This window comes from Malania oleifera, chromosome 11, assembly GCF_029873635.1.
Source record: "Malania oleifera isolate guangnan ecotype guangnan chromosome 11, ASM2987363v1, whole genome shotgun sequence".
In the NCBI taxonomy this organism is placed as follows: domain Eukaryota; kingdom Viridiplantae; phylum Streptophyta; class Magnoliopsida; order Santalales; family Ximeniaceae; genus Malania; species Malania oleifera.
Window position 1 is genome coordinate 38,475,416 of NC_080427.1, and position 23,533 is coordinate 38,498,948.

General features: G+C 37.4%; 1 protein-coding gene across 1 annotated transcript in view; it reads right to left on the bottom strand.

Annotated features, from left to right (window-relative positions):
* Window positions 1-23,125, bottom strand: part of LOC131167646 (target of rapamycin complex subunit LST8-1) — a 54,560-nt gene extending 31,435 nt beyond the window's left edge. The window contains exons 1-6 of the mRNA XM_058126444.1: window positions 22,695-23,125; window positions 22,387-22,506; window positions 12,658-12,759; window positions 12,462-12,574; window positions 12,263-12,332; window positions 11,197-11,274 (exon numbers count right to left, since the gene is read on the bottom strand). Of these exons, the coding sequence (XP_057982427.1) occupies window positions 11,197-11,274; window positions 12,263-12,332; window positions 12,462-12,574; window positions 12,658-12,759; window positions 22,387-22,494 (471 nt within the window). The 5' untranslated portion in view covers window positions 22,495-22,506; window positions 22,695-23,125. The remainder of the gene's footprint in view (window positions 1-11,196; window positions 11,275-12,262; window positions 12,333-12,461; window positions 12,575-12,657; window positions 12,760-22,386; window positions 22,507-22,694) is intronic.
* Between the last annotated feature and the right edge of the window lie 408 nt (window positions 23,126-23,533).

Here is a 23,533-nt window from a genome sequence, read left to right on the forward strand (position 1 = left end):
AGGCCAAGGAAGGAAACTAAAGGGAAAAAGATTATTACCATTTGTTCCTTTTGGGGTGGGAGAGACAATCAAGACCCACGAACACTAAGACTGTTCCACAGATTTCTAAGCCTGCAAAAGGTTTTCTTCCCATTCCTAATAGTGGGCCAAATCTATTGAATATTAAGGCGGGAAAAAATATTACTTGTCCTTTAGGGGGTGAAAGAGACAATTGAGATCACAGGGCCTTCTGCAGGAGATGGGATTTAAATTGGTGAGTCCTTTAGGAAAGGAACTTAAAGTGGTTGTTTTCACCAAAGACCTATGAGAGAAGAAAAGAGAGGATTTTTGGAGGGGGAAAAAAAAGGCCTGCCTTGGGAAGCAGTGTCTAGATATTCTCATGATCAGTGGCAAATCCGAATTACAATTAGAGGGGGCCAAAATATATAAATAAATAATTTATTAATAAAATTTAAAATTTTTAATATTTTTTTAAAAAAAAAACATTCTTAATGAATACACTAATAACATTTAATATGCAAAGAAAATATAATAAAAAATTAAAGTACTTTTAATGGCAGTTTGGCATAATGATAACTATGTGTCATTAATCCAATTAACCTACATTTGAGAGCATAGATTTCAAAATTTAAACTTGTATTTGGACTTTTTTGGATGTAGAAAAAATGGAGAATAGATTTTTATTTAATTCATTCCAAATCCACACACAAATTAAAGTTCAAACCCCGAAATCCATATCCCCAAACACTCTCTCTCAAGGTTCTAAGGCCAAAGATATTATTCATAATATTACATGATTATATGAAAAAAAAATACTATCAATAATCAATCTACCACAAATTATAATAATATCTACTGCACAAATTCACAATAACCCTCACTACATCATGCCTAAATGTTTACAAAGTATAAATAAACATGCATACTATGATAATAATATAATAATATATTAACATTGTAAAATCTAAAAGTACAAATAAATAAACCCAATAACCCATAAGATATAATCTCACCAATAACAAGGATGCTGCAATTATAAAAACATTACCCATACCATACAAAAGAAACCTAAGCAATCATAAGCCATTACTCATACCATAAAAATAAACCCATTCATTGATACATATGCATCATTGTATACATGCAATACATTTTTGGGGAAGTGGGGAGGGGGCGCAACAGGCAGCAACATTATAAACTAAAGGGTAAAGAAAATGCTTGTTGGAAACTTGGTGGGGGGCAGCCGCCCCCTCCAACACCCCCCCCCCAACTTTTCCCCCTGGCGGGCAGCGGATCCGCCACTGCTCATGATGTATAATGTTACAAGAAAAAGAAGTAAGAATGTGTAAATGAGGACATTATTAGGGAGATTAGGCCTAAAAGAAGTAAAGATTGGGCTACACTATCATCACGAGACACTTTTGATGGTATTCTGCTCATTTGGGACACTCAGATGGCTAACTTAGTCAAGTGCATTTTTTTCCTCTCTAATAGTTAGTGTCATTGGAGGGTGGGGTGGGCAAGACCTACGTTTAGATCCGAGTTTTTCGTGTTATCCCAATTGGGTGACTAGGGGTGACTTTAATGTAGTCAGATTCTCGTGCCCGTCAGAGAAAATAGGCGGTGGGAGGTTTTTGTCCAGCATGCATTTTTTTATAATTTCACTAGAAAATGTGGTTTGAGATTCATTTGCAGAATGCTTCATCTACTTTTGGTCAATGGGGGTAAGGAGCAGGGAGGGGGCGACAGAGTGGTAGCTAGTAGAATATATCACTCCCATTTTAAAGAATGCTCCATCTACTAGCTAGGGCTGTTTCAAATCACTTTCATGTTAGGTTGGAGTTCAAGAAGGTTAGATGGGACCCTACCACTGCCATGGATTTGGAATTTAGTTGAGCAATCTCGCAGTGATTGAGTTCAATTCCTTGATATTGGACATGAAAAATATGTTGGAGGAAGACAAGTTGTTCAACTTATTGTCTAGCTTACAACCATGGGCACAAATTGAATTGTGGAGATAGGGTGTGAAAGGCCTCCTCCCAACCATAGCAATGGCAAATGGCTTAGTTGATTTTAGAATCAATGCAGAGACAAAGGGTTCCAAATTCAAGCCAAAGAAAGACAAGACAAAGGCAAGGCCAAGAGAAGTGGAAGAAAAAGGAAAAGCGGGACAAATCTTAAGGGAGAGGGTAGCAATCAGAATAAAGGAAAGCAAACTTCCTAGAATCCTCAAAATTATGGTTGCTTCATTTGCAATGGTACTTATAAGATTGCGATTATCCCAAAAAAGAGAAAATGCTTTGATCATAGTAGTTAAAAGCGCGCCTCCTAGGCGCAAGGCGCAAAGAGGCGAGGGGGCTAGCGCTTCATACCATGCGAGGCGACGCGAGGCAAGGCGACCTGCAAGAGGTGCTGTGAGGCACGATGAGGCGTAGACGGCTAACAGGCGCAGTAAGGAGCACCTTGAAAAATTTGAGTATGTTAAATGAAAGAAATAGCCATAGCCAAAGCCAGAGCCAGAGTTGTAGGCCTCATTCGACTCGAACAAACAAGAGCACGAGCGCTCTTTCAATCCTTCAAAGCCCCACGACCCTTCATGAGTTCGTCTTGCACATTCGAACCAGCAGGAGCCTTCGCGAGCCTTCAAACCAGCAGTGAGTTCGTCAATGAGCCTTCGAACCAGCCAAAAACCTTCACGAGCTCGTCTTCGAGCCTTCGAACTAGCACCATGAGTTCGTCTTCAACATTTCGAACCAGCACGATCCTTCGCGACTTTGTCTTCCACATTTCGAACCAACAGGAGCCTTTGTGAGTTCGTCTGCGAGCCTCGAACCAATTGTGAGTTCGTCACATCGTCTTCGACATTTCGAACCAACAGTGAGCTCGTCTTTGAGCCTTCGAACCTTCCTAAGTCTTCTTCTTCTTCTTCTTTCTGCTGCTTGCATTTTGCTGCCTGTTGCTTCTTCTTCTTCTTCTTCTTTCTGCCGCCTGCTGCCTGCTTCTTATAATATTATATGTAATTACTAATTAAATATCTAGCTTAATGTAAGTTTATAACTAATACATAATATTCTTTTTATTGAATTTAGCTACTGTTTTTTACTTTGTTTGGAAATGCATTATACAAGTTTTAAATCTTAAATGGGTTATTGCTTGTATTAGGCTATTAGCTACTAATACAAAATGAGTCATTGCCTGAAATATATGATACATTGTTTTTGCAGTTCGGATACCAAGTCTAAAATCTTAAAAGGATTTTGGAAGTGGAAACTCGTCCTCTACAAAGAAAGATCCAGCATCGAACTATGCACATTTGGATGATTAAAAAAATAGAAATAATTTGACTTGCAGTTTTTGTGGCAAAGTCACAAAGGGAGGAATATTTTGGGCAAAACAACATATTGTCAAAGGACTTCGAAATGTAAAAGAATGTTTTAAGTGCCCTACTCATGTATGTGAGGAGATTAAGGAGTATATGTTGAAAAAAAATATAGAAAAGGAGGAAAATTAGTTATTTCCTGACTTTGATGATATAAATCATTATGGTGAAGATAAACAAGATGAAGTTCAAGAAATTGACATTCGTGGCAAAAGAGTGCTTATTGATGGAAGTCGAAGTCAAAGTTCACATCAATCCAACTTGAAGAAACCAAAATAGAAGGGGCCTATAGATTTGTTTTTTACTCCTAATCCAAAGAAAGCGGATCAAGCTAGGAAAGAAGGGAAGATGAAGCAAACATCAATAAATGAGGCGTGCAAGAAAGAATTAAGAAAAAAAGGCAATGGGAGATTTTGTTAGGTGGATGTATGATGTTGGAATAACATTTAATGTTATACGTTTGAGCAGCTTTGCAGTGGCACTTGAATCAATTGGACAATATGGTTATGGAATATAGCCACTTAGCTATCATGAAGTGAGAGTTCCTTTCCTAAAGCAGGAAGTTAGTCGAATGAATGAGTTGTGGAAGGTCCATAAGGAGGAATGGGCAAAATATGGCTACTCGATTATGTCTGATGGTTGGAGAGATTTGGTGGCTAATAAGGACATAATAAACTTCTTAGTGAACTCTCCAAGGGAATCAATGTTCATCAAGTCTATTGATATTTCTAATCTTGTCAAGAATGTGGATAGAATGTACAAATTACTTGATGAGATGGTAGAGGAAATTGGGGAATCAAATGTGATTCAAGTAGTAACTGACAATGCTTCAAACTATGTTGCAGCAGGTAAGAACTTATTTCTAGAACTACATTTTATAATGTATATATTTTGTTTATTTTAATATTTTAATGGCTTCACTCCTTGATTTTTGAACAGGGAGATTGTTAGAAGCAAAGAGGCCACATTTATATTGGACACCGTGTGCTGCCCATTGCCTCGATTTAATATTGGAGGATATAGGGAAGATGCCTTCAATTCATACAAGTTTGAAAAGGGCAATGTTTTTGAATGGTTATATTTATAACCGTGTTCATGTGGTGAACTTGATGAGATAGTTCACTGGAAGAAAGGAGTTACTAAGGTCTGCAGTTATAAGATTTGCAACTGCCTTCATCACCCTTTGTTCAATCCACCTTCAAAAGAACAACTTGAGAAAGATGTTCACTTCTAAAGATTGGAATAGTACAAAATGGGCAAAGGAGGCAGCTAACAAAAGAGCAGCTAGTATTGTTTTGATGCCGACCTTTTGGAGTACCATCGTCTATGCTCTTACATTGACAGACCCACTTGTTCATGTACTCCGTTTGGTTTATGGGGAAAGAAACCTGTAATGAGATACGTTTATGAAGCAATGGATAGGGCTAAGGAAGTCATAGCTAAGGCTTTTAGTGAGAGAGAGGATAAATTCAAGGAGGCATTTGAAATTTTTTATATAAGGTGGGGATGCCAACTCCATCAACCGTTGCATGCAACTGCACGCTACTTGAACCCGGAATTTTTCTATTCAAACCCTAACATTTTGCAAGATGAAAAAATTATGACGGGTTTGTACAAATGTATTGCAAGGTTATTGCCAACCCTTGAAATGCAAGATAAAGTTTCACATGAGTTGGAAAAATACAATATCGCTAGTAGCATCTTTGGAATTACATTGGCAGTGAAACAAAGGTTTTTTGCTATTTACCTAGTAGATTTTCATTTAAAATTTATTTTATAACAGCACAATGGTGGATGTCATTTGGATCAACAACTCCAAACTTGCAAAAGTTTGTGGTGAAAATTCTTAACCTTATGTGTAGGGCTACCAGCTGCGAAAGAAATTGGAGCATATTCCAACATGTAATTCATTAGTATATCATGGATTAATTATTAAAGAACAAGAACTACCAGTCTACTGCCTTTTAGAATCATTATTCACCATATTACTTTAAACTTTTTGTAGCTTCATAGCAAAATGAAAAATAGGCTATCAGCTATCACAGCAATGCTTGAATGATTTGGTATTTGTGAAATATAATCGAACTCTGAGGCGTCGATACGACAAGCGTGACACCATTGATCCCATCTTCCTAAAGGACATTGATAACAGTAATGAGTGGTTGATTGGTAGGATGGATGGCGATTCTGATGAGGATGATGAACTTGTGTTTGAAGATGATATTTTGACTTGGGATTCTGTCGCTAGAGCTACTGGACTAGATAAGCCCCCGCATCACACTAGATCAAGAATACGTGCAAATATGTCATCATCGTCTAGAGGAAGAGGAAGAGTTTCATCTAGTAGTGCAGCTACATGCAACGGTTGATGGAGTTGGCATCCCCACCTCCTATCAATAATTTCAAATGCCACTTGGAATTTATCCTCTCTTTCACCGAAAGCCTTAGCTATGGCTTCCTTAGCCGTATCCATTGCTTCATAAACATATCCCATTGCAAGTTTCTTTCTCCATCAACCAAATGGAGTACATGAACAAGTGGGTCTGACAACTTAGGAGCATAGACGATGGTACTCCAAAAGGTAGGCATCAAAACAATACTAGCTGCTCTTTTGCTAGCTGCCTCCTTTACCCATTTTGTAGTATTTCAATCTTCAGAAGTAAACATCTTCCTCAAGTTGTTCTTTTGAAGGCGGATTGAACGAAAGATGATGAAGGCAGTTGCAAATCTTGTAACTGCAGGCCTTAGTAACTCCTTTCCTCCAGTGAACTATCTCATCAAGTTCACCACACCAACACGGTTATAAATATAACCAATTGAATCTCTCCAACAATCAGACATAATCGAACAGCCATATTTTGCCCATTCCTCCTTATGGACCTCCAACAACTCATTCATTCGACTAACTTCCTACTTTAGGAAAAGAACTCTCACTTCATGATAGCTAAGTGGCTTTATTCCAGGACCATATTGTCCAATCGATTCAAGTGCCACTACAAAGCTGCTCAAACGTACAACATTAAATGGTATTCTAGCATCATACATCCACCTATCAAAATCTCCCATTGCCTTTTTTCTTAATTCTTTCTTGCACGCCTCATTTATTGATGTTTGCTTCATCTTCCCTTCTTTCCTAGCTTGAACCGCTTTCTTTGGATCAGGAGTAAAAAAGCAAGTCTATAGGCCCCTTCTATTTTGGTTTCTTCAAGTTGGATTGATATGGACTTCGACTTCGACTTCGACTTCCATCAGTAAGCACTCTCTTGCCACGAATGTCAATTTCTTGAACTTCATCTTCTTTATCTTCACCATGATGATCTATATCATCAAAGTCAGGAAATAACTCATTTTCCTCCTTTTCTATATCTTTCTTCAACATATACTCCTTAATCTCCTCACATACATGAACAGGACACTTAGAGCATTCTTTTACATTTCCAAATCCTCTGACAATATGTTGTTTTGCCCGAAATATTCCTCCCCTTGTGACTTTGCCGCAAAAATTGCAAGTCAAATTATTTCAATTTTTTTTATCATCCAAATGTGCATACTTCGATGCAGGATCTTTCTTTGCAGAGGCCGAGTTTCCACTTCCAAAATCCTTTTAAGATTTTAGACTTGGTATCATAACTGCAAAAACAAGGTATCATATATTTTAGGCAATAACTCATTTTGTATTAGTAGCTAATAGTCTAATACAGACAATAACATTTAAGATTTAAGACTTGTATAATGCATTTCCAAACAAATTAAAAAACAGTAGCTAAATTCAGTAAAAACAATATTATGTATTAGTTATAAACGTACATTAAGCTAAATATTTAATTAGTAATTACATATAATATTATAAGAAGCAAGCGGCGGAGAGAAGAAGAAGAAGAAGATGATGACTTACGAAGGTTCGAAGGCTCAAAGATGAGCTCATGACTAGTTCGAAATGTCGAAGACGACGTGACAAACTCACGACTGGTTTGAAGGCTCGTAGACGAACTCGCGAAGGCTCCTGCTGGTTCAAAATGTGGAAGACGAAGTCACGAAGGGTCGTGCTGGTTCGAAATGTCGAAGACGAACTCACGGTGCTGGTTCCAAGGCTTGAAGACGAGATCAAAACGGCTTATTGCTGGTTCGAAGGCTCGCAAACGAACTCACACTGCTGGTACAAAGGCTTCCAAAGGCTCCTGCTGGTTCAAATGAGCAAGAAAAACTCACAAAGGATCGTGGGGCTTCAAAGGGTGTCGAGGAGGGCTAGGGCTCCTATTTGTTCGAGTCAAATGAGGGCTACGGTTCTTGCTCTGGCTATTTCTTTCATTTAACAGTCTCAAATTTTTCAAAGCGCGCTTGTCGCCTCTCTGCGCCTCATCGTGCCTCACTGCGCCTCTTGCAAGTCGCCTCGCCTCGCATGGTATGAGGCGCTCGCCTCCTCGCCTCTCTACGCCTTGCGCTTTTAACTACTATGAATGTTGGAACTTGTAGATGAGGATGAAATCCAAGTGGATAGTGCAGAGGAGACAGAAGAAGAAAAAGATGTTGGAGAAAACAATTCTGATGATGCAGAGGAAGATGATGATATCTTCGCAGACTTAGTTGATGATGAGTGATAACTGATGAGTGATGACTGATGATTGAGGAGGATTTTTAGATTTTATACTTTGAAATCTTTTATTGTGCTCTTTTCTTTTGATGTTGAACTATGTTGAATTGTTGATGCTTTTGGCCTTCGTCCTGGCAACTTTATTAAATTTCCGATTTTGTTATTGAATGTTTTGGCATTTTAAATTCTAATATTACTAGATATTCATACGTTCGTATATCAATTACCCCAAATAAGCATTTTACACCATTTTTATAATTGTGTGCCTCACCTTCGTGAACGCCTCGGCTTCAAATACCCTTTGCACCTCGGCTCGCCTCACGCCTCTGACAATTATGGCTTTGATATCCTCAGATTCAAAGGATGGTGACTTGGATGCTAAAGGAACATCACATGTTAACCCAATGCACAATTGTTGAATGCTACCACTATTGCGAAACCCTTATCTCAAAAGCGTATTATGTACGTACAAATGAAGATCAATGGCTTTGAGATTGATGCAGATTATGTAATGGTGGATTCGCAGGCCACTCATAATTTTGTTGTGGAGGCGATGGCGAAGTTTAGCCCCAAACTCACTCAGAATTCAAATCGAATCAAGGTCATGAATACTGAAGCAAGATCTATTCAGGGAATGGCCACTCCCAACCATGGGTTTGTGGGAAGGACAATGCAACCTAATGACAATACCCTTAAATAATTTTGATGCCATTCTAGGCATGGAATTCTTGTGAAGGCAAAAGTGATGTTGATGCCCCACCTTGTTGGATATTAATATAGCTTCTAGTTTCATTCCTGTGGTGTACAAGGATCCAAGCAAGAAGTTAGGCAAGCGTAAAATAGGTATAATATCAACCATATAAGTGAATGCTGGGTTGAGGAAAGGAGACTCCACATTCTTGGCGACTCTTGTGGAAATTAAACCAAATCAAGTAGTGTAAGTTCTTGATGTGGTTGCAGACCTATTGGGGAAGTTTTCTAATGTTATGCTTGAAAACCTTCCAAAGTCTCCCACCCAAATGTGTGATTAAAAAACCGAATTGATGCCAAGTGCTAGAACCCCTGCACAAGCCTCATTCAAAATGGGACCTTTGGAATTGACTGAGTAAGGAAACAATTGGATGAATTGTTGAGTATTGGACTCATCACACCCTCCAAAGACCCTCATGGTACTTCAGTATTGTTTCAAAAGTAACAGGATGGTTCTTTGCAAATGAGTGTGGATTACGAGGCAATGCAGGCATTGAGCAAGGTCACCATAACGAACAAGTATCCCATTCCTGATGTGGAGTTGCTGTTTGATTAGCTGTCCAAAACCTACTATTTCACTAAGCTGGATATGTAGTTAGGGTGCTGGCAAGTTCAGCTTGCAGAAAGGGACAAATCAAAGATAGCATATGTGACCAGATATGGTTCCAACAAATTCTTGTTGACACCATTCAGTTTTACTAATGCCCCTGCTACTTTTTGTAATCTGATGAATGATGTATTCTATGAATATATTGACCGTTTTGTGGTTATACATCTAGATGACATTTTCATTTATAGTGATTCCTTGGAGGACCATGTGCAGCATTTAGAAAGGTGTTCACAAAATTGTGGGAAATCAATTCTATGTCAAGAAAAAGAGAAGTGTGAATTCTGTTTTCAAAAAGTAATGTTCTTGGGACATTGGGTGAGCAAAGGACAAGTCAGCCAAGAAGAAAGAAAGGTAAATGACCTTCTTGATTGCCCTGCAACTTCGAAGGTTGTCAAACTACAAATGTTCCTTGGGTTGACCAACCATTATAGGAAATTCATTCAAGGGTATTCAAAGAGAATTGCCCCTTTGACTGATATGCTGCAGAAGAAGAAACGGGCATGGACTAATGAATGTTACAATGAACTGAAGATGGCTTTATCTTCAAAGCAAGTGCTGCAGTTACCTGTGTTTGATATGCCTTTCAAAGTGCATATTGATGCTTCCGAAATGGCTACTAGTGGAGTCCTTGTGCAAGAAGGACATCATGTGGCCTTTGAAAGTAAAAAACTAAAGCAGTGGTCCTGTATTCTATTCTAGGAAATGACTGTGATGGTGGACTATTTAGAAACTTGGAATAACCTGCTGAATAGCTGATTCACCGTAGCGACTGACAATGTGGCAAACACCTATTTCAAGATCCAAAAGAACCTCTCACCAAAGCACGCTCAATGGCAAGAGTTTCTGGCGAAATTAGACCCCAAAAACTGATTTTATAAACTAGTAAGGAAGAATTTAGTGGTTGATGCGATCAATCTAAAGGTGAAGGGCTATGGTGCAGCTCTTAATCAGTCAGAATGCAGTTTCATTGATCAGATTTGTGATGCAGCAAAAACTGATGCTGAATTCAAAAGCCTCCAACAATGGAGGTAGAGGGCATTGTCCGTTGATACTAGTGGGAGGATGGATTATTGTACACCAAGGGAGGTAGAGTCTATGTTCCTTACACCGGAGGGCTTTGGAATGAATTGTTGAGGGAGGTGCATGATGCACAATGGGCTGGACATCCAGGAAGGGAGAGAACACCGGCATTGTTGGCACATTCATATTTCTGGCTTAAGAAGGAAGAGGATGTTGAGTCCTTTGTTAAAACTTGTCCTATATACCAACAAGGTAAGTTAGAGAGGCCAAAGAAAGCAAGATTATTGCCCTCGGAGGAACTTGTCAATGGAACCTCATTTAGGATACTCCTCGTAAGTTCATCCATCGCTGATGCAAAAAATACAAGCTCAAAGCATATCGTTGATGTACAACTATAGTGATTGGAAATTCCATAGACTCTACACCTGGGGTCCTAACCTTGATCATTACTATATCATACATAACCTTAATCGCAATGGATGATATGCTTTGAGGAACCTCAATGGAACCTCATTTGTGGCCTTAAAAACTTTCTTTGCAACAAATAAGTTTTGATGAAAAAATAGTATAGCTGATGTTCGCTTTCAAAAATAAATATTTAGTTTCACTTTCACCGACAAAAGGACAAAGATGTTATAATTTCCATTTCCAGGAACCTCTTGGAATAACATGCTAGAGAGGATTGAGATATCTCCTATAAGGCTTCCTCTAATAATAAATACTGATATGATATAATGAAAAGATAATTGGCTTAATGCATACCTCCCCCATAATATCCCAGGCAAGCCTTACTCTAATCATAAAAACTGATGAGTTGTAATGAAAATACAATAATTGATAGCATACCAATTCACAGCTGCATGAATTTGCCGTCAAATCCCATACACGAATATTACCATTTTGGTCACCTGATATCAGCTCAGTCTGCAAGGCCACAAACATAATAAGACAAAACATACACTAACAGACACAAACCAAAGCCACAGGAAATCTGGCTGTCTTGGAAAAAGCAACACAATAGGAAGATATATCATAAATGTAGAAAATCAATAAAACATCTTCATTTGCATGGGTGGTCAGGGGTTGAGGGGGAAGGGGATATACAAATATCCCTCGAATATAATGTCAGACAAACCGATCACCACGCTTCGCAGGGCCAAGAATATAATGGGCAACAGGGCTAGACCAACACAGATCTTTTTACGCATGTTCTGTCAGTGTCATCACTTCTGACATATGGGCAAAAAGATTCAGGGAGCTTTTGTTAACCCTAGAATAGAGAGATCCAAATAAACTTCACCACAAAAATAGCTAAATGAAATTCTTATTAAAACATCATATCTTGAGCACCAAAGGGCAAAACCACGCAAAGTTTGCTTACAAGGCTCTCCATTAAAAATACTTGAAAATTCTTAGGGACAAAAAAGTTCCAGCAATCCCAGAAAACCATGTTTGACAGACCATCCAGGTGAGCTAGAACTTGCAACAGCCAGTCCATATTTGTTTATATAAAAGCCACTGAGAACGTGCAAACTTCTTACGTTTGCCCAACTTTACAAAACAAAGTTTCTACAACTAGCATAACAAATACTGATTAGAAACCTTTTTCTAAAAAAACAATCAAATATATAAATCTTCAAAACAATACAGCAAAGAACCCTGGCACCAAAAGCTAATTCACTCAATGAAAAATTATTATATCCAATAAAAATATAGTTTCATTTCATTGCCAAATGTTAGAATACGAGAACAACTTAATGTGGAAACAGCTGATCTAAGTCCATTTTATTATAAAAATTCGAAGTATCATCTTTTTTCCCTATTTTATTTCCTATGACCTCCCAACAGTTTTTGAAATAGGACAAATCGTGAACAAAGAGGCAAAGTCAGAAAAGAAAGACAATCACTTAACCTGATTTGGATGTAAAACAACAGTGTTCACAGCTGCACGGCTTTCGTATTCCCTTTGACAGCCTGGTGCCCTGAATTAATTCCAATTGTAAAAATTGTATCCAATATAATGGAATTGAATTTACCAAATATGCACACAACATCAATCTTTATTAGCACACCCCACCGCCATAAAACCTTCCATGTGATGTTTACATCACCTCAAATCCCAAATCTTTACTGTGCCATCTTCAGAACCTGAATACATCCAATTTCCATCACACTGGAACCCCACTGCCATAACATTATTAGTATGTGAATCATAACTCATCACCTGCCATGTAAATCAAGAAAAAAAATCTCATCAGAAGGACATAATGCCTAAGATAGGATAATAAATTTATTATAGATACATACAGGTTGAGGGCCGCTTGAATTAACATCAAACAATCGAATGTGGGGATTTCCAGCAGCTGCCAGGTACCGTTTGTCTGGTGTTATCTCAAGCCGATTAACTTGCTGTATACAACACCAAAGGAAAATGAGCAAATCATATCCCACATCGCATACCTCAAACCATCAAAAACAAAGGAACTGCATTAACCGGCATTGTCTTTTGTTAGAAAATGAAGATTATTTTATTAACTGCCTTCCAATTTCGCCGAGGATTAGAAAAGAGCAACCTCAAAACAGCCTGCTACAGAAGACCATAAAGAAGCCAAGTACTGAATCCTTTCACGTAGCAAAGATTCATAGCATTTTAACCAGAATCATTACAATTATGCTATTAAAAATTGCTCATAATTTGCAGCTAAAAATTATGCATAAAAAATTTACTGATCATTTTTTGCATGCTCTTTCTATTAGGGGAAATTGGAAAAGGTTTTTCGGAGTTTTTGGGGAGAATTGGGTTTGTCAGGTTTTGTGGAGGATTTGCTGCATATATCATTTATAGGGTTTGGAAGGAAAGAAATGCTCATATTTTTTTCAGAGAAGATGATCAGTGTTGTACTTTGCAATGGCAAAGGATTCTGTTATTGGTTTCTCTTTATTCCTTCACAGCAGGCTATTTTGAAGGCATGCCCTTTTCAGATCTTCTGCAAGATAGGAAGACAATTTTATTTCGATTGTAGTCTCTTCTTTTATGGTTTCCTTTTTTTCCATAGGAAGATGTCTTAATCTCCTCTTTGCGCATTCTTTCCTCTTCAATGAACTCTCTTCTTGTTCTATCAAAAACTTTGTTCATTTATTCCCAAAAATATGTTCATATAATCATGTCTAATATCTATTTTGTATTCAAAAGAGTGACAATAAAGTTTTTATGGTGAATAATTTAATTAAACAGGAATTGGTTAATTCTAAAACCATGCATCGTATGCTGGAGTGTGTGGGTTACTAGATCGCCTGTATTGGCATTGCAGTGCTGGATCTTTGGACCACCATGTTTTATATATATTTTATAAGAATGTTTTATATATTCACCCTTGGTCCATTCTTCCTAATTTGACAAGATATTCACCCTTGGCCCTTGGGATCGTGGGTCAAGACAAGACAAATATAGGGAAGAGTACAAATGTTTACCTCTTGCCCTTTCGACAATCATTGGGAGCACAGTAATAAAAGGATCCTTGACAACATGACAAACGACAAACTCTATGATTATTTGTGAATGTGTCTCTCTGTTTCTAGGACCATTTGGAAGGAGAGTAATTAGAAGTTTGTTGATAATATGATAAATGACAATCTCACTTCTTCAATTGGACAAAAGACAAATATAGGGAAGAGTGTTTACAAATGTTACCTCTTGCCATTGGACCACTGGAAGGAGAGTAACAAAAAGGTCCTTGACAACACAACAAATGGCAATCTCTAGGAGTGTTTACAAATGTGTACCTCTTGCCCTTTCCAAGACCCTTTGAAAGGAGAATAACAAGAGGATCCTTGACAAAAAGACAAATGGCATTTTCTTTTTGACAAATAAAGAAGATATAATAAGAGAGGGAAAGAATATGCAAACAGCATGAGGATACAAAATCCTCAAAAACAAAAAAACAAAAAAAAAAAACCAATGCAAAAAAAAAAAATTAAAAAAGAAAAATATAGGAAGAAAAAAAACCAAAAAATAAAAACTAATCAAGACACCCCTCTTTAAGCCCTTCCCAAAAATAATTCACCACACACTTCAAATTTTCTAATTCCCTCTAACCTTTCTTTTCCTTAAATTTACTGCCATCAAGCAAACTCCGCCTGTGATGCACTTAAATGTCCTAATTTTTTCACACACAGCCGGTCCCGAGCCCGGGCTAAGGAGGAGGGTTGCGTTAGGTAGCTGACAGCCAGCGTAAAATTTGTCAGATCACTATGATATGAATCTTTACCTAATATTTGCTGGGGCGTCCCCTACGAGCGACGCGTTGCACTTGAACCACCCAGCTGAAGCGAAAAGTGGGCGAGGGTGGGCTAGGTCGTCGCCCTAAAGCGACGCGCCGTGTCGGCGCCCGGGTACGGTGTCAAATATGCGAGGGTTCCTGCATCATTCTAGACGTGAGCAGGTAAAGACGTTAGTTCAGGAAACTAGGATTATATTGGCAACTTGGAATATAGGGACACTTACGGGTAAAAAAGCATGGAAATTGTGGATACAATGATTAGAAGAAGAATTAATATAATTTGCCTTCAAGAAACTAAGTGGGTGGGGGAGAAAGCTAGAGAAATCGATAAATCAGGTTTTAAACTTTGGTACACTAGAAAAGAAAAATATAAGAATGGAGTAAGCATTATTATAGACAAAAACTTAAAAGATAGCGTTGTGGATGTAACTAGAGTAAGGGATAGAATTATAAAAATCAAAATGGTATTAGGACAAGAAATAATAAATATCATTAGTGCTTATGCTCCTCAAGTTGGCTTAGTAGAAAATCTTAAGAGACAATTTTGGGAAGATATGAATATTATACAAGGCATACCAGGGACTGAGAAAATATTTATAGGAGGAAATCTGAATGGATACGTTGAAAGAGATAATAAAAATTATGAAAGGATACATAGAGGATATGGATATGGAGACAAAAATGAGTCTGAGGAGATGATCTTAGACTTTGCTATGTCATATGATTTTAGTATAATGAATACTTGTTTTAAGAAGAGAGAAGAACACTTAATAACCTTTAAAAGTGGACAAAATAGAAGTCAAATAGATTTTTTTTTAACTAGGAGGGTAGATCGTGTATCATGCAAGGATTGTAAAGTTATTCCAGGTGAAAGTCTAACCACACAGCATAGAGTCTTAGTGTTAGATATATGCATTAAAAAATGGAAGAAAAATGATAAAATAAACCAGTGTAGGAGAACTAGATGGTGGAACCTAAAAGGAGAAAATATAATAAAATTTAAAGATAAAATGATCAAAGATGGGGATTGGACCCTAGAGGATGAGATAGATTCAAATACTCTTTGGAATAGATTAGCTAGCTCTATTAAAAAGATAGCAAAAGAGATTTTAGGCGAATCAAGGGGAAGATTCTCAAATAGCAAAGAAAGTTGGTGGTGGGATAAAGATGTACAAAAAATCATAAAGACAAAAAGAATTTGGTATAAAACGTGGCAAAAATGTAGAAACAGCAATAACTTTGAAAAATATAAGGAGGCAAGAAAAGATGCAAAAAGGGCCGTTAGTGAAACTAAATATAGATCATTTAATAGTTTGTATGATAGATTAGGTACAAAAGAAGGGGAAAGAGATATATTTAAACTTGCTAAAGCTAGAGAAAGGAAGAACAAGGACTTAGGAAATGTAAAATGTATAAAAAGTGAGGATGATATTGTTTTGGTTAAGGACGAAGATATTAAAGAAAGATGGCGAAGTTACTTTAGTAAGTTGTTTAACGAAAACCAAATAGAAAGCTTAAATTTAGAATTGTCAAATGAGGAAAAGACTAAAAATATAAGATTTATTCGAAAAATTAGAGTTAACGAAGTTAAGTTTGCACTAAAAAAGATGAAAAATGGGAAAGTTATGGGACCAGATAACATCCCAATTGAAATTTGGAAATGCTTGGGTGATAACGGAATTATATGGTTAACTAATTTATTTAATACAATTGTAAAAACTAAGAAAATGCCAGATGAATGGAGGAAAAGCACTTTAATACCTATATACAAAAATAAAGGAGATATTCAAAATTGTAATAACTATCGTGGAATTAAACTTATGAGTCATACGATGAAACTATGGGAAAGAGTAGTTGAACAAAGATTAAGGTTAGAAACGAAGATCTCAGAAAATCAATTTGGTTTTATGCATGGGAGATCTACCACAGAAGTTATTTATCTTTTAAGAAGATTAATGGAAAAGTTTAGGGAAAAGAAGAGGGACTTGCATATGATATTTATTGACCTTGAGAAAGCATATGATAGGATACCTAGGGTAGTTCTATGGTGGGTTTTAGAAAAAAAGGGTGTATGTTGTAGGTATACCGATGTCATTAAGGATATGTAAGATGGAGTAATGACTAGTGTAAAGACTATAGATGGAGAAACTAGAGAATTTCCAATTACCATAGGTGTACATCAAGGATCTGCTTTGAGTCCTTATCTTTTTGCTTTAGTGATGGACCAATTGACTAAGAGTATTCAAAAGGAGGTTCCATGGTGTATGTTGTTTGCAGATGATATTGTATTAATTGACGAAACTAGGGATGGAGTAGAGGCTGAGTTAGAATTATGGAGAGAAGCTTTGGAATCTAGACGCTTTAAGATAAGTAGAAATAAAACAGAATATATGAAATGTAATTTTAGTAATGATAGGAGGAATATTGGAGACAAAGTTAAATTTGATGATGAAAAAATAAATAGCACTTGTAGATTTCGATACCTTGGATCTATTATGCAAGCTAAAGGAGAAATTGAGGATGATGTAATGCATAGAGTTAAAGCAAGTTGGGTAAAATGGAAAAGTTCTTCAAGTGTTCTATGTGATCATAGAATACCCTTAAAATTGAAAGGGAAGTTTATAGGACAGCTATAAGACTAGCTATGCTATATGGATCAGAATGTTGGGCGACAAAGAAACATAATATCCAAAAAGTAAAAGTTGCCGAGATGAGGATGCTTAGATGGATGAGTGGTATAACATTGAAAGATAAATTAAGGAATGAACATATTTGTGGTAAGTTAGGTGTAGCTCCTATAGAAGATAAGATAAGGGAAGGACGACTCAGACGGTATGGACACTTGCAACGTAGGCCTTATAGTGCACCTGTGAGGAAGAGTGACTTAGTTATTGTGGGGGGCAATAGAAGGGGTAGGGGTAGACCTAAAATAACTTGAGAGGAGATAGTGAGTAAGGATTTAATATCTTTGAATCTAACAAAAGAAATGGTTCATGATCGCATAAATTGGTAGAAAAGGATTCATATAACCGACCCCACTTAGTGGGACTAAGGCTTGGTTTTGTTGTTGTTGTTGTTGTTGTACCGCCATCAAGCAGAAGTTCATTTGCTCCACAACCAAATAATTAAAAGCCCAATTTATCCAACAAAATTTGAGCTTGAAGGTATTTTTCAAAAATTGCTTGAATTAAAATGGGTAACATTCCATCACTACCGTTTCGCTCTTTAACAGTACCATCATCATCAAAAATACTAATCCCAGCAGCAGCAGCACACGAGTTAAATCTTCAAGATGATTAGAAGAAGAGTTCAGAAATATAGCGATGCTAATTGCTGATCCCGAATCTCGTCCAAAAGTAAACCCTATCACATTCAAAATCACTAATGCCTTTACTATCATTATCCAAGATATTCCCCCCACTTCTTTTTATCCTTGCATAAGCTAGCCCTCCCACCAAGAAAGATAACTCCTTATCCTCACTCATCTCTCCTTACTCTCATTCTTCCTTAATCTCCTGAAAGGGCAACCCACTGACTTACTTGAGCCTCAAAGGGATCACTAGAAGCCATAGGCCTCCCAAAGATCTATCTTGGTAGTTTCGGAGCAGCTAGTGCGGTGGACCATGCACAAATGGTATGTAATATATCTATGTGTGTGCATGCATGTGTGTATATGTATATATGTATTCAGCACACTTACACATTCACACACACATATACATAGATATAAATATCATTCAAATCATGCATGCATTTACCCACATCTCCATACCTCCATTTCACCCTTACGCTTAGGCGAATCTCAACAAAAAGAACCTATGGCATCAATGACTCGTGAGAAGAAAGAGGAGTATAAAGAAGGAAGAAGATAAGGAAGAAAAGGAAAAAGCAAGATACATCTTCATGGAGACATAGAAATAAACCATAAACCATACAAACAATTATTCAAGGAACTAACTATTCAATATTAAGAAAGATGCCATAACTCTATCCCCCCAAGCTCACTCAAGAATGCCCAAAAATACCAAAACCTCATCTTCCAATATGTTATACTCAATCTCCAAAGTCTTGTGTCTCTTCCTGAGAATTGTTCCTCCCCCTAGACCTCCCCAAGCCTTTCTTTCACTGACTTCAAGGTTCAGGATTTTGCCCTAATGCACCACTTCTCCAAAAATGCCCTTAAAATTTCATTGTTTAACTTGGCATTTGTCATATGGCCAACCTTATATTGTTTTGCTTATGTTTTGTGCAGGTTGGTAGCAAGGGGTTTTGCTATTGAAAATGACCTTAAGCCAAGAATTAGCTTAGAATGCCCAGTCAATAAGGCATGTAGGGAAAGTAAAAATGAAATGACAAATTTACTTCCAAGATCTTACAACTCTTGGAATCAATGGCACCATGCAAAGATCCCACTAAAACTGTCAACTTGGGTAAAGAAGAAGCTAAAAGCAAGAGAATAGGGGCACTGTTGTCAAAAAAAGAATATTAAATGATACATCTGCAGTGAGAAACGATTAACCATTTTTTCTTATTCCGTTCAGTTTGGTTTGGAAAGCAAGTTGATTCGGATTTTAAGTTTTTATTGTCCACCCTACTTCTTAGAGCACCATATGAAACCCAACTTCTTAGAGCACCATATGAAACCCAAGGGGGATTTTGGGTGTATATTTCATGGTTTTTGGGTTTATATTTTATAATTGCCGCTAATTCACACTTTTTGGTTATATTTGGCCTGATAGAGAAAATATTAAGATACAGTAACTTAGGAACAAATTAAATGACTTGGATGTTAGAGAGGAAACTCATCCTTTAACTGCCAAGGAAAAGTTAGAACAAGCTACTCCCCGCATCAATATTGAAAGCTCACTCTTTTAGAAGAGATTAGTTGGAGGCAGAAGTCTAGGGTGTTACATTTGAAGGAGGGGGATGCAAATACCAAATTTTTCCGGCTAATTCTAATAGAATAAATAAGGGTATTTAGAGCCTTGTGGTTGATGGTGCCTTGTCTTCTGATCAAAATATGATTGCTAATTACATCACTCAATTTTTCATGAATTTATACTCTGAGCAACAAGTTAGTCGATCATTCCCAGAAGTCTTAGTCTTTCCAAGAATATCCAGTGATAATGCAGATTGGCTAGATAGACCATTTGAGGAGGCGGAAATTTTTTATGTTATACAAAATTTTAATGATGATAAATCACCTGAACCATATGGATTTACAATGGCTTTCTTCTTAGCTTGCTGGGGGATTCTCAAACCTGACCTTATGGCTGTGTTCCATAATTTTTTTTGCTAAAAGCCAGTTTGAGAAAAGCCTAAATGCTACTTTCATCACTCTCATTCCTTAAAAAAATGAAGCAATTGAAGTAAAGGATTTTCGCCCTATTAGTCTTGTTTGGGGGGAGGGGGTTATAAGATCATTGCTAAGGTCTTAGCCACCAGACTTCGCACGGTTATGGAAGATATAATTTCAACTTCACAGAATGCTTTTGTGAGGAACAGGCAGATTTTTGACCCTGTACTTATAGCTAATGAATGCCTTGATAATAGATTGAAAACTGGGGTGCTAGAGCTACTTTGCAAATTAGATGCTAAGAAGGCTTTTGATCATGTAAATTGGGGTTTTCTTATGAAGTTACTAGAACGGGGTGGGTTCTCTGCCAAATGGAAGCGGTGGATTTTCTTTTGTATATCTACAGTTCATTTCTCCATTCTGATAAATGGCACTCCTTGTGGGTTTTTCGAGAGCTCTAGGGGGTTAAGACAAGGTGACCCATTGTCTCCTTTGTTGTTGGGGTGTGGCATATAGAGGGAAGAGCTTTGGTGGTGTCTCATCTCCTCTTTGCGGACGATACTCTAATTTTTTGTGACGCTAATCTGGATCAGATTTTGTTTCTCCGTGTGATATTTATGTGGTTTGAGGCGGTCTCTGGTTTAAAGATAAATTTGGGCAAGTCAGAGTTGGTTCTTGCTAGTACGGTGTTTAATTTTGACTTATTCTTGCACATCCTTGGCTGTAAACAAGGTAATCTTCCTATGAAATATTTGGGTCTTCCTTTGGGAGCCAAATTCAAGGATAAGACAATATGGAACCCAATTTTGGAGAAGATAGAACGAAGGTTAGCAGGGTGGAAATGTTTGTACTTATCTAAGGGAGGTAGAGTCGCGTTAATTAAAAGCACTCTATCTAATTTACCCACTTACTTTCTATCTTTATTTCCTATTCCTGCTGCTGTGGCTAACCGTATTGAGAAACTTCAAAGGAATTTTTTATTGGGTGGCATTGGTGATAAACCAAAATTCCATTTGGTTAAATGGGATACTGTTTGCTCTCCCATTTCTTCATGTGGTTTGGGGATAAGGAAGGTAAGATAGTTTAATGAAGCTTTGCTTGGGAAGTGGTTATGGAGATTTGGGATGGAGAAGGCTGCTTTTTGGAGGCAAGTGATAGACGTGAAATACGGCTGTGAATGGGGTGGTTGGTGTACTAGGCTTGTTAATGGTCCAAATGGTGTTGGCTTGTGGAAAAATATTAGTCGGGGATGGCCTTCTCTTTTTGGCCACATTCTATATGATATTGGAAATGGATCTAAGGTGAAATTTTGGCAAGACCATTGGTGTGGTGAGACGTCTCTTGCAGTCAACTATCCTGATTTGTATAGATTTTGCCGAGATAAAGAAGCTAGCGTGGCTGAGCTTATGAAGTTTGATAATGGAGTCTTGTTTTGGGATGTAAGTTTCTTTAAGGGTATGCATCTTCGGGAATTAGAAGCCTTGACTGGTTTTATGCATACCATATATGGTGCATTGGTGAAGGGGTTCGGTGAGGATAAGATGTGCTGGAAATCTGATAGAGAGAAGGGCTTCTTGGTTAAAGGTTATTGTGGTATTTTAATGGGCTCCAAAGATTGTGGCTTTCCTTGAAAAAGTATTTGGAAAAAGAAAATTCCATCTAGAGTAGCTTTTTTCGTTTGGACTGCTGCTTTAGTGAAATGCTTAATGATTGACAATTTACAAAAAAGAAAGGTTTGGATATTGGATTGGTGCTACTTGTGCAAGTGTAATAATGAGACGGTTGATCATCTTTTTATTCATTGTCCAGTTGCAATGGACTTGTGGGTTATGGTGTTGGATTTGTTTGCAGTGAGCTGGGTTATGCCGCAATCTGTAGTAGGACTTCTAGCATGTTGGCAAGGCATATTTGGTCATTATCGAAATGGGTTTATTTGGTTGATAGTTCCTCATTGTTTATTGTGGTGTCTTTGGAGGGAGAGAAATAGTAGGTGTTTTGAAGATAAGGAAAGATCCATTTCAGAGCTGAAGCTATTTTTCTTTACAACTTTGATGGATTGGTTGGCTGCTTTGCGAAACCAATCATTTTTTCCTGCTTTTGAGTTACTAGATTCTTGTAATTTCTGTTTTTGATTTGTTTACCCCATGTACACTCCTTGTGTATTTGGTGCTCATTTTGATATCAATAAACTTATTACTTATCAAAAAAAAAAATTACTGAATAAATAAATAATAAATGAGGTAGACGTCTACATATTAAGACAGGATTCTTGACCAAATTCAAAATATATTCAAATAAATTTTGACATTATGCTGACTTTACCCAGTTGATCCAGACCAGTCTGCCCAATCACGAACCAGCTGGACCGCTATTTTAACCCCCCCCCCCCTACCCCCCAAACATTGACACAAACATAGGAATAATGGAAGAACAGAAAGATTTGAAGATTTAAAGACTAACCGAATCTGGGTATTGGATAGTTCGATAGCACCTTCCACTTTTGGCCTCCCAAAACCGAATTGTGTGATCATAGCTAGCTGTTGCGAGAATCACCCTTGGCTGGGTCATCTAAATCTCCCACTAATAAAGATTAACAATGTCGAGTAAAAGCCAAGCATTGAAAAGTTTTTATTAAAAATAAATAAACAATAAAACTAAAAATATTGACACAAGCCGGCAGCAGCGTCGCCTCAAGGAGGCAATGCAATAAAACTGCGAGAACAAAATGATCAACTGAAACGCAGAAATACATTGGAGCTGAGATTTACCTCCAAATCTGAAGCTTGGATGGTTTTGCGAGTGTCCCGAAGACTTGCAGGAGGGGTCTACTACATGAACCAAGTAATTCAATCCAACGTATGGGAGCTAACAACAATCACCATGTCGGAGATCGCCTGCTTTACGTTTTATCTTAAACAAGCTGACTGCCCAGAAAGAAGTTCACTAAGCATCACCGAAAGCTAGAAGCTTTGCACCTACCATGGCCGTGCAGCAGCAGCAGCAGCAGCAGCAGCAGGAGGTAGGAAGTCTCAGCCGAACAGTGCTCGCCCAAAAGAAATGATGTTGCTGCAATCAAAGCGCAGTTTGGAAGATCAGTGGCTTAGGGTTTAGCCAACTAGCGCCGTCGGTTTCCCCATTTCTTTCTATACCCAACTTCCCCCAGGGAAGGATAGTGAGAGATGATATGGGCTATCTGCGGGCAGATAATGTAAATTTTGATGAAATTTAATATAATTTTTTATTATATTTTTAAAAATTTTATGAAATTTTAATTAAAGCATTAATTTTTAAGTTCTTAAATATAAAATAGAGGGACTTTCATTTTCTGTTAATTCTATGAGTTTAATCTCGTTTTGATAATAACAAATCACATAGTATCTTATTTATGCCAGATTGTAAACAAGATCATTACTTAGCATGCACGAAAGGTAAGGAAGTCATGAAAATCATGAGAATTAAAATATATACAACCTGACACACTTCATGGAACTTAAAAAGTAAAAGGATGAAGAAGCGAGTTTCAAGTTCTTCAAATATAATGGGTATTTAAGTTTGATTGTATTTACATATCTCACATGATATAGTTGAAAGCTCAAAATGGCATATA